Raw genomic sequence first — 11427 nt, forward strand, 5'->3', positions numbered from 1 at the left:
CCAGCCTCTTGGGACTGGCCTAAAAGACCGTGAACTCGCCTTGTAAACTGCAAAGCACTAGAGACCGAGGTACTATTTTTTTAAAGGCTTCTCCATGTGGCTGGAAACCAAGAGGTGGGAAGGCCCTGGGAGTGGACAGAGGTAGGGAGGACCCATACCAGAGGCCCGGAGTCCAGGGCAAGCTGCTGCCCCGACTCCTCACTCCTGCTTTTCTCTTCTTGTTTTGCTTCTGCTGAGGGCTAACCAGAAAGGGAACTGGGCCGAAAAGCCAGCAGAGCAGGCGGGCAGGGGTCCCAGGATGCCTGCCGTGGGGACAGAAGGCAGGCAGGCAGGCCGCAGCAGCAGAGCCAAGCCCAGAGAGGGACAGTGGGTTCCAGGCCCGGCTGCCAACCCCCCTCAAGCCCCCAAGAGGCCCCCGAGCAGGGAGCTGGCTCTGCAGCGCCACCTGGTGACAGGAGGGGAGCTGTGGCTGGAAGGTGACCCCGAGCCCCAAAAGAAGCCGCACATCAACCACTGGCCTTCCATTATAGCTGTTTTATTTCCAGCCTGTTCCTGACCTGGAGACCCTCTGCAGTCTGAGACGAGAGAGGTGGGAGGGAGGAGAGTCAGCCCGCACCTCCACCCATCCCTAACTAAGGTTATCTCTGCCAAGGGCAACCTTCCGCCGGGAGCAAGTGCTCAGAGGCCCCTGGAAAAGAGGCAGCCAAGACCAGGTGCCAGGGCGGGCAGGCAACCCAGCCATGGCGCAGAGTCCCGCTGACTGACCCAGGCCCTCGCCCGGGCACAGCGTGCCTTCTCTCCCTGCCAGCCAGGCTGGGATCTAGGCTCAGCGCCCCAGCAGCCGCAGCATCTCCCGAGGATCCAGCAGCTTCTCCCTGGGCTTCCCAGCACCCTTGCCCCGGGACACCTCCTCGGCATCCAACTTCTCCCAGTCCGAGAAAGAGACAGGCTGGACCCCTGTGGCACAGGAAAGATGAGTCACTGCCTCCCCCTCCTCCTCTTCCACCCCCAGCCCAGAGCACCCCCTCCCAAACCGTGCAAAAGCCTAGGTCTGCCCACCACGCCTCCCAAGAGCTCACACAGGGCCCCGACCTCGGCCGCTGAGCAGGGCCTTGATGGCCGAGTAGCCAGGCCGGGGACCAGATGGCAGCAGCCCCGCCTTCAGGTCTTGCAGCAGCATCTGGCCGGTGAGGAAGCTGTCAGTCATGGTAGTGGCAATGACCCCCGTGGGCCCCCGCTTCACCCAGCCGCTGCAGTAGAGGCCTGGCAAGGGACAGCGCAGGGTCAGGAAAGAGAAGCCCAAGTCCCCCAGTTTACACACACGTGCATATGCACACATGCACACACATCCGCACAACCCAAGTCCTCCCAGCAGCCCTGAGTCACCTGGGCCCACTGTGGCTCCCGGCCCAGCATCCCAGACTCCTCTATACCTGTTTCTATCGCAACACCCCTTCCCCCTCAGTCTTGCTGTCGCCTAGGGGCTCCCCGAGGCGGGGACATGGGTCCTGCCCCGCCTGCAGTCTCAGCAGGCCCTTCTAACCTCGAACAGGATGAACGAGTAGGCAGGCATGTGGGTATCTAATCAGACTGGAGCGTCCCTGAGGACAGGGGCTGCCATGGGATTTCTAACCCCAGCCCCCGAACTCAGAGCAGGCCCGTCAACTGCACCACGAGGCGAGCCGGCACACGCGGGCCTGTGCGTCAGCCTGGGACCGTCCCTCCCACTTCCGGCCACGGGGAGGGTGGCTGGGCCCCAGGACCGGGTCCAGGCACAGGGACTGGCTCCAAGCAGTTTCTTAGTGTGTGTCACTGGCCGAATGAACAAACGGCAGACGCCAGCCCCTCCACCCCCCACGACAGTTTGCTGCCCAGCCTCCCGGCACCTTCTCACCTGGCACACCTAGAACCCGGCCTTCCATATTGGGGATGACCCCAAGTTTGGGGTCAAAGGGCACGCTGGGGTCGATGGGACGGCTCTTGTACCCCACACTGCTCAGTACCAGCCCACAAGGGAGGTCCTCCGTGTCTCCCGTGGGCACTGGGCGGGCAGCCTCACCAACACCCTGTTGAGGAGAGTGTAGGCCACACCAGGCTGGGGTGGGGAGACTCGAGAAAGGGGTGTCTCTGGGTAATGCGAGACTCACCTCCAGGCTGGTGACCGCCAGGCGGATGCCAGCTACCCGTCGCCCGTCTGCTGAGGGCAGCACCTGCTGGGGGCTTCGGAAGAAGCGGAGGCCCCAGGTGCGGGCGGCCGATGCCTGGCGGGCAGCCTCCTCCGCCCCTGGCTTCTCCGTGGCTGTTCGAAGCAGAAGTTCCGTCAGCCGCTTCCTCTGGCGGGGGAGCTCTGTCAGCAGTGAGAACGGCTCAGGCAGGCCTGTCCCCGGATTACAGCCCTCTCCCCCAAAGCGCTTCCCCACGCCCTCTCTGACCTAGACCATCCCCTCCCCAGTGACCTAGGGGGCCAGGTCAGGGCCCCTCACCCTTGATTCTGTCCTGAAGGCCCAAGAAATCCGCAGGATCCAACATGGGCCGGGTTCCCGGTAACTGAATCATCTCCCGAAGCTCCTTGGGGGTGGGAGGTAGGGGAGGAGTTCAGGGCCAGAGCACAGTCCCCTCCGGAGCCCACCCCAGCCAGAGTCCAGCCCGGATGGGAGACACCACCACCACTTACCACAGAAGGCACCAGGCCCCGGGGCCCTGCCTGGCTCCCCCCTCTTCCGCCCCAGGCAGCAGCCATTCCCGGGGGCTCGGTCCTGCCACACCTCCCCAGGGCAAACCATCTATTTGGGACCCGGACCCCCCTCTGGCCCCAGCACCTTAATGGTGAAGGCCACTTGCAGGGGTCCACGGCGGCCCACTATCCACACCGTCTTCACCTGACTCTGCCTCAGTACCCCCAGGGCAGCCTCTGTGATGTCCGTTTTCTGGCAACAAAAGGAGGCCGTGAAGTCATCAGACGCTGACAAGGCAAGGGGCCTTTGCATTCTGCAGTGTTCCTACCCTCAGCGGGGAGGTCTGCGGCCTGGAACGGCACAACGGCGCCTCCTGGCGGCCAGATGGAGCACTGCCTCCAGTTCTGCAAAGGGCTCCAGCTAGGAGCAAACCAGGCTCGTGGCCCTCATTCAACAGGTGTTTCTTCAGTGCTTAGCAAGAGCCAGGCCCTAGGCAAGGGGCGTGGGGGTGGGGTGGGGTGTCAACGGTAAGCGGAAGAGACACGGTGCCGCCCTCACAGAGCTTCTGATCTGGTGGAGACGGTGATACTTGTCAAACATTCATTAACAAGTATAAAAGTGTAGTGGTGACACCACACTTTGGAAGAGAAGTAAACAAGTCTATGAGAAGAAGGTATTACAGGGAAATGGACCTCTTCAGGTGGTACTGGAGGGCTTCCTGGAGGAAGCAACAACTGAGCCAAGAACTGAAAGATGAACACAGGTTAAGAGGAGGAAGGAGTGATGTGTACACACTGAATTGCTGTTGTTGTTTTTTGACAGAGATCACAAGCAGGCAGAGAGGCAGGCAGAGGGAGAGAGAGGGGGAAGCAGGCTCCCTACTGAGCAGAGAGCCCAATGCGGGGCTCAATCCCAGGACCCTGGGACCATGACCTGAGCCGAAGGCAGAGGCTTTAACCCACTGAGCCACCCAGGCGCCCCGAATTGTTGCTGTTTTTAAAGGCCCATCCATGTAGCTGGAGCGCAGAAAGCAAAGCAGAAACGGTATGAAGCAAGCTCGAGGGCAGCCCTTCAGGAGGCCTCTGCCTGGCGCCAGAGGGAAACAGAGGCACTGAGCTCAGCTTGGAGGGTGAGGCGTGAACCCTGCAGGCGGCGGCGCCCTCTTCCCACTGTGACCCCAGCTCCACCCCTCCAGCCCCTGACCCGCCCACTCACCTCCAGGTGCCCAGGGGGAGTCAGCAGGATCCGTGCCACATCCAGAGCCACGTTCCCTTGCCCCAGGATCACGACTGTGTCACAGCTCAGGTCTGGCACCAGCTGGTAGGGAGACGGCTGGGTAGGGCTCCCCTAGCCTTGGCCCCAGTCAGGCTGATCTCGGCTCCTGCCCAGTCACCAGCTGAGCCCCCAGGCTTCCCCACACCCAGAAAGCCCACCCCATCTGAGCCTCAACGGATGCCCCTGCTGTCCTACCCAGCCCAGAAGCCTTCCATGGTGGATCCTCCCCTCAGGCCGCTGGGTGTCTCACATCTCATCTCCTTAGGAGCTTCCCAGTGTGGGACAGTGGCTCCCTCGTCCCCCAGCTGTGGCACTCAAGAGCTGCCCCTGGCCCTGGCTGAGGAGTGGGGAGGGGGAAGGAGCGGGAGTGCTCCTGGAACTCACCTCCCGGTTCTCAGGAAGCCCGTTGTACCAGCCCACAAAGGCCCGGGCCGAGAATACTCCAGGCAGCTCCTCCCCGGGAATTTCCAGGGCCTGATGGTCCTCTGCCCCATAGCTCTGAAAAAAGACCCCAAGGGCTTGGCACCAGCTAAGGGCCTGGCAGACCCCGGCAGGCCCCCTTCCAGCTCTCCCAAGCTGCCACCCCGGGCCGCAGCCATGGTTTGGGCCTGTCCCCAACCACCCTCCACCCCCGGTTGGCACTCACCAGCACCACAGCATGGTAGGCCGCCTGCAGCTCCGACACGGCCACGTCCCTGCCGACCACCACATTGCCACGGAAGGCACAGCGGTCCGAGCGAGCCGTCTGGGTGAAGGTGTTGATGACATTCTGCCAGGCCCCGAAGGGAAGGGGTTAGGGGTGGGGCACTCCGGGAGCTCGCCTGGGCCACCCCCATCTCCCAGAGTCCCCAGGAAGGGAACCCACACGGCATCCGCACAGAGGGCCTGCGGTCACTCCATGCAGCCAGGAGGCTCCCTTCCCTCCTTACCTTGACCGAAGTTTCCAAACCCCTCCTCTGGCCCAGAGAGACCCACCTTCACCTCGGGGTGGTCGGGCGCCACGCCAAAGCGCACCAGACCGAAGGGCACCAGCTGCTTCTCGTAGATGTCCACGTGAGCCCGGGGGTGGTGCTGGGGAGAGGGCGGCAGCTGGTGGGGCTGAGGGAGAGGCGGGGGCCCTACGGGTCCCCCCCTTCCCCGACAGGGCAGGAGAGCCTGGCTTGGTACACTGAGGACACAAGGAGAAAGAGAGGCCCCCGACTCCCCATCCACCTGGAGAGCCCGTCTGAGGAGTGGGGCGGCAGAGAAGCCTGGGTAGCTGAGGCCCGACCTTGGGACCGCCGGCCCATCGAGACGGCAAGGACTCTGGCCCACTGAGGAGGAGGCAGCTCGCCCGCCCCTGGAGTCGTTTGTGGGGAACTTCTTCATCTGCTTGGGTCAGGCCTGACACACAGCCCTGCCCTAGAACCCTCTGATAGTTCTAGAAATGCCCAGCCAGTCTGACGAGCGGACAACTGCCTTTGAAATGCATACTGCCCCTCGCTCTAGTCTCCAGACTGTTTCCTGTTGGGAAAGGGACCACCAGGACGTCGGGTGGGGCGCACAGCCAGGGCTCCTGGGGGTCCGAGGGGTATGGAAGTGGCTCACTTACACAGTGGTCCCACCTCGCCCACCCTCTGGAGCACCTAGAGGGGTCATGGGGGAGGCAAGGGGTTGAGGTTGGGCAGAGAGGTCGGGTCTGCCCCTGTCACCAACCAGCCACATGGCCCTGGCCTGTCCCAAGACCTGCCTGGGTCTCAGACTCTCGCTCTGCACACTGGCACAGATAAGAGCCCCTGCTCCGGGTCGCTGGGAAGCACCCAGAAAGCCAGGACAGTGAGAGATGCAGATCTGGAGTCAAGATTTGGGGTTTCTATGGATAGGACACTGCCCTGCCTTCAGCCCCATCCTGGGCTCTTGCGGTGATCCCCCAGCTCTGTGGGACTCAGGCCAAACGCGCTCCAGCCCCCCAGTCGCCCCTACTGTCACCCCTACAAAGGCTCGCACTCACCTTTGTTTAAATCCCCTCTTGTGCTCCACTCCGCTGCCTGCACCTAAGTCCAGGCCTGCCCCCACCCGTCTGCCCTTCCGGGCCTCCTCTCCTCCCCACCCCTGCCAGCCCCAGCTAGCGCACGAACCCCTCCTTCACAGCCACTGACGCTGCCCCCACACGGCAGCGACCAGCCCAGGGAATGTTTCTTAACTTGTCATCAAAGAGCAAGGCCTGAAGCACTTAGCCCAGCACCCGACCCACTGTGGGTGCTCAGTCCGAAAGCCGCCCTTTCCTACTCCTGCTGGACGTCACCGCCTTGCCCGCGGACGTTCCCCGCCAAGGGAGAAAGTTCAAGCCGCTCGGCCTGGCAGCCCCTGCCTCGCGGCCCGGCTTTTCGCCTTGATCGTCCCTCATTTCCTGCTCTGGCTCCGGGTCACGCTGCCCTGTCCAAGGCCACCTCCGCAATGCTAGGCCTGCTGGCGTGTTTACTGGACCTCTCTCCCCGCTGACCTTGTCTTCAGGGAACCCGTTCTTCCCTAACTCAGCTCCCTCCCTCTCAGGCTTCTTTTCTTCCGTCCCCTTCTAACGAAAACATTCTCTGAGGTTCTTTCCGTGTGGGACCCCTCCCACCCCCAGACACACATTCCCTGGGGAAGCTCCGTCTACTCCTTCCTACGACCTCGGATGCCTGCGGACATGCCGCTGTTTCATTCTCTCCCCTGCCCGGCTGCCCCCTCCAAACCTGTCAGCCCTGGACGACACTGCAGACTGCTCAAACCCACCCAGACACAAGTCAACTCCCCCTGCCCCAAAACTCTTTCCTTCTGCTCCTGGGTTCCCTTCCCAACCCATCCACCCGGGGCCGGAGCCAGAACCTGGGGTTCGTCCCTGACTCCCCTCAACCCTGCCCTGTCAGTCCCCTATCTTCCCCTCCCCATCACCCCCTCAGCAGCTCTCCGTTGCTCTCCTAGCCACCGGCCCTGCCTCCCCACCCCACCGTCTGCCCTATAAGCAGAGAGAGCTCCGTGTCTAAAATGGGGTGCTTGCCTAAAACCTTTCAGTGAAGCCAACTATACCCAGAGCAGCAGGCTTCGGGACCCCCTGAGTGTTCATTTAAAACTGTTGATTCCCAGGTTCAGCCTCGGACTTAACAGTTTGATTAGGTCTGAGCAGGCTGGTAACTCTCCCGAAAGGACTCTGCTGGAGGGAGGGAAGTGGACAGCACCACGAGACGCTGCCTGCCTCTAAGCCTGGTTAGTGACTTCCAAGGGACCCTGGATCTGGGCCCACCTGCCTCCCCCATCAGCCCTCCGCCCTTACCCACAAGCCTTTCTTCCCCACCTCACGTGTCCCGAAAGGAGCCATCTCCTCCCTCTGGGCCTTTGTCCATGCAGCTCTCTGTGTCTGGGACTCTCTTGCCTGTCACCCACCCCTCGTCCACATGGCAGCTTCTGTCCTTCGGAAAGCAATGTGGACATCTCTTCCTCCAGGCTGAGCTGGGCTCAGCTCCCTGTACACCTGTACTCCCTGTACACCACTCCCTACACCTTGCACTATCAGAGCCTCAGGACCTGGATAAACCCTCTTCCCCTCCACACCACAAGCCCACCCCCCATGAGGCTGTCATGTATGTCCTCGGGCACAGGGGCTATGTCTGTCCTGCTCGTACCCACGTTCCTAGGGTTGAGCCTATGCCTGGAACATGTCAGTGTCCAATAGCTGGAGAGCCTTGCCTGGTACTCAAGAGCAGCTCTGACCCATAAATACAGAGAACAGAGTGGTGGGTGCCAGCGAGGAGGGGATGAGGGGTTGGGCAAAATGGGGGAGGGGAAGGGGGAGGTCCAGGCTTCCAGTTATGGAACTACTGTAAGTCACGGGGATGAAAGGCACAGTATAGGGAACATAGTTGATGGTGCAGTAAAAGTGGTGCATGGTGCCAGACGGGGGCCACACTAGTGGGGAGCCTAAGGTCCTCACAACAGAATGCTGGAGAATCACTACGTTGAACACCTGAAACTGATGTAACATTGTGTATCAACCATAGTTCAATGAAAATACATTTTTAAGGTATGACTTACTTAAGTCTCTCTATACCCAATGTGGGGCTTGACCTCATGACCCCAAGATCAAGAGTCGCACGGTCTTCTGAGCCAGCCAGGTGCCCCAAAATAAAATTTTTTAATTTAAAAAAGAAAGAAAGAAAGAGCAGCTCTGCCATCAAACTGCCTGCACTCAGATCTTAGCGTCTTCCCTGTCCAGGTGGGGACCCTGGGCAATGTCGCTCAGCCTCAGTGTCCTTACCTGCAAAGTCAGAGTCATGACACCTGCTTCAAAGGTTGGCATGGGGAGATAAGATGCCATACAACACCCAGCTCAGCTAAGTGCCACTGTCCCATGTGTGTTGTGCACATTTATATCTCGGGAGCACAGCCAGTAGCTTGGAATTCCCAGTGGGAAAGGACAGGATTGTGACGGGCTGCTGTATCCATCCCCCAGCGTGTGCAAGGAAAGTGTGTGCAAGTGTGTGCCAGCGAGTGCAGGCCAGGGCCATGGATCTCACTGGGGGCACTGAGAAGCCTGTGTGGGAGGCCCACTCTCCCCACTCCCCTAATTTCAGGCTCAGCTAGCAAGTGTACCTTATACAAAGCCCTCCAGGATCTCCCCAGACCCTGTGGGATCCCTGGTCGCCCTCCCAGGGCCCAGGGCTGTTCTACCACAAGTTTTTTTGTCCACGCATGACCTCCTACATGTGGCAAGCCCTCTCCAGAGTCCACGGCCTCCTTCAGTGAAGCTCGAATGCACCTGCTCCAGGAAACCCTTTCTTGACCCACTGTGCCTAACCCAGCCCATGCTGGTCACATCTCAGGAATGAGCTCTATCACCTGTGTTGCTGGGAAGCCGTGTTTAGGTCACTTTTCAGCAGGGTGTCCAACTCATGCTGGGCTCCCCGAGACCCTCCCAGCTTTAACACTGGCTCCGTGTCCTAGGAAAATCAGGACGATTGGTTACCCCACCTTTTCAGTTTCTGCATATACGTGTGTACAGTTAATATATTCATTCTTCCTCCTGTCTCTCCACAGACACTCCAAGTCCCCCCCAAAGCAAGGGCACTGTGTCATGCCTTAGTCAGCCTAGGTCTCCCTCTTCCCCTCCCACCCACCCATGGTTCCCCCTCCCTCCCACCCAGATCTGCCCAAGTCTCAAGGGTAACCGGCAGCCTTGGGGCCCTGCCCAGCAAGGCCAACACTGTAGGCCTTGAGGCTCCGGCCTTGGGGTGGGAGGAATGGCGGGTGGAGAGCAGGTTAAAAGAACGACATAGCGTGGGGAGGGCTACAGCACGACAAGGTGGCTACAGGGACAGGAAACCCTGAGAAGAGGGGACAGCCTCAAGACGCAGGATGTTGAGGACAGAGGAGAAAGAGAGAAGAAGGGAAGATGAGGAGCAGGACAAAGTCATCTGCAGGTCTGCATAAACTCCGTGAAGGGCTTGGCCAAGGTGGCAGAGCAGGCCATCTCCCACTGACCACTTGTTCCATAGCTGAGGACCCAGAGTGGGGAGCCCCAGATGCAGGTGACGAAGCATATAGGGAGTGTCCAGTCTAGATGTGCTGGGAGCCCCTTTCCCATCAGGGATCCAGGAGGCCTTTTAAAACTCGAAGGGGGTGGGGCTTGCCCTCAGGATTGGAGCAGCAGGTGAATCATGGGAGAGGGAACCAGGAAAATGTGGCTTACCTTCAACAGGTGTTGGGTGGTATAGAAGCCAGCTGGGCCGCTGCCCACCACACAGATCTGGGGCGCCTGCTCCTGTGTAGAGAACTGCCGCGGGAAGCCTGGTGGGGAGAGGGAAGGGATGGCGGCGAGATCAGCCCTTCCCAAACCAACATCAGCCTCAGGCAGAAGCCGGAGCTTCCCAAGCTTCACCCCCATTTGCGCCCTCCTCCTCCTTTTCCCCAAAGCTTAAGACTGTGTCTTCATCCAGAGCCCAGGATTTCACCCATGAATTTCCTATGCCCGCTCAACAACCCCCATCACCCCTCAAGCTGCCCTGCACAGTACTTCATTTTTCTTCCAGGGTTCCCACCCAGCTAGAATACCCCGTCCTTCCAACAGCCTCTAAACCATCCCAATTGTGGATCTCCCACGATGCCCGATTGTACCTCTTCTACCCACTCTCTCTCCCCACAGAATGCTGCCTGCATTGCCCACATAGACCCCTGTCTTTCCTGTAGACCCCTGTTCTACCTCGGACTTCGCTCTCGGCTCCCAGACCTCCATATAACCCCCATTCACCCGGTCTCACACCTGTGCACCTCACGGTCTCTCCTTCTTACCTTTTTGTTGACACACATCTGACCGCACAGGCCCCCCAGCCCCCGTACACCACGCCAATCTCGTCCGTAGGAGTGGGCCCCTCCGGTTCCGTCCCTGGCCCCCTCTTGCCCTTCTCCAACCCTGCCCCAGCTCCGCTCCGACCCCCACACTTGACGCTCGCCGGCCTCCCTGCGCTGCCATTTAGCCCTACAGGTAGGTGCCCTGCTCCTACTCGGAGTGCTCCCGGCGGGAGGCGGCCGGGTCCGACGCCACGCCGACCAGTGCCACCAGCGCCAGCAACGCGGAGCCATGGCTGGGAAGAGCAACCAGCCAGAGGACAGGATCCCGGAGACGCCCCGTGCTCAGTGCTGGGGCATCCGTGCCCCGCGCGCCTCCGGCCCCGCCCCCGACCTGCCTCCGCCCCTAAGCCCGCCCTCCCACGCTCTGGGAGCGCACAGCGTGGAGGCCACGCCCACATCCCTGAAAGAATCCCGCCCCCAAAGGAAAAGCCCGCCCGCGGATCCACCCACTATCGCTTAGGGCCCGCCCCCAGGACGTCCAAGGCTTAGGGACTTAAATTTCTCCCCAATCCAATCATCTGGAGGCTAGCGTTGAACGAGAGCGAATCTCCATCGCTGTTTCAATCCCGCCTGATGGAGAGAGCCAATAAAGAAGGAGCTTACTTTACTTAGCCTCTACCCCTTGGAGGCGCTCGTCGCTCTCTGATGACGCAAGCCCGGTCTCTTTTGATAGCGTAGCCATCCCGCCTGGGCCTGGTTTCTTCCCAGCCAATCACGAGTCGAGTTCCAAAGGCGCCTCCCTGCCCTTAGCGTGAAAAACCACAGAGCCCGGAAGTCGGGGAAAAAAGGGGTCCTTTGGGGCCTTGGCAGCACGAGCCGCGAGTGCAGGTGTGACCCCGGCCACATGCTGTCCAGTTCGGGCCAGGTAGCTTTTTTTTTTTTTTTCTTTTTTTCAGGCATTTTTTTAAGCCTTCGAGATCAAGTTCCGCCTCACTCCCCTCCCCTTCACGTAGGTGAAGAAATGGGAGGAGGAGCGGCTTGCCCTCGGTGCTAAGGACCGAGCTGATCCACCACTCCGTCCCAACTGGACTGCTAAGGCACGGGTTTCGGGTGCAGAATTTCAGGGGGCCCCCAAAACCCCAGTAATTACGGTAAAATATATTTTAATGCAAAC

At 60.5% G+C, this 11427-nt stretch overlaps 1 protein-coding gene across 3 annotated transcripts; it reads right to left on the reverse strand.

Moving 5' to 3' along the window:
* Positions 1–513: 513 nt before the first annotated feature.
* Positions 514–10646, reverse strand: FDXR (ferredoxin reductase). 3 transcript variants are annotated; one of them, XM_080827122.1, is made up of 12 exons: positions 10466–10646; positions 9655–9752; positions 4926–5021; positions 4597–4719; positions 4335–4448; positions 3891–3992; positions 2820–2927; positions 2484–2568; positions 2148–2347; positions 1895–2066; positions 1093–1263; positions 514–957 (listed from the first exon to the last, which is right to left on the reverse strand). In XM_080827122.1, the coding sequence occupies exons 1-12, from the start codon at positions 10542–10544 to the stop codon at positions 827–829; spliced, it is 1479 nt and encodes a 492-aa protein (XP_080683248.1). In that variant the 5' UTR covers positions 10545–10646; the 3' UTR covers positions 514–826. The 3 variants fall into 3 exon arrangements, with proteins under 3 accessions (XP_080683248.1, XP_080683247.1, XP_080683249.1); XM_080827121.1 differs by having other exon boundaries at positions 10254–10516; XM_080827123.1 differs by lacking the exon at positions 1895–2066 and having other exon boundaries at positions 516–957; positions 1093–1180; positions 2211–2347.
* Positions 10647–11427: the final 781 nt, after the last annotated feature.

The sequence above is a fragment of the Martes martes genome (genome assembly GCF_963455335.1).
Source record: "Martes martes genome assembly, chromosome: 16".
Lineage (NCBI taxonomy): Eukaryota > Metazoa > Chordata > Mammalia > Carnivora > Mustelidae > Martes > Martes martes.

Coding starts and splice junctions, on each gene's coding strand:
- FDXR (XM_080827121.1), bottom strand. CDS start 10,434: ATGGCAGCGCAGGGAGGCCGGCGAGCGTCAAGTGTGGGGGTCGGAGCG. Junction 5,022..9,654: donor CCACCCAACACCTGTTGAAG/GTAAGCCACATT, acceptor CCCTCTCCCCAG/CACCACCCCCGGGCTCACGT. Junction 2,569..2,819: donor AAGTGGCCTTCACCATTAAG/GTGCTGGGGCCA, acceptor CCCACCCCCAAG/GAGCTTCGGGAGATGATTCA.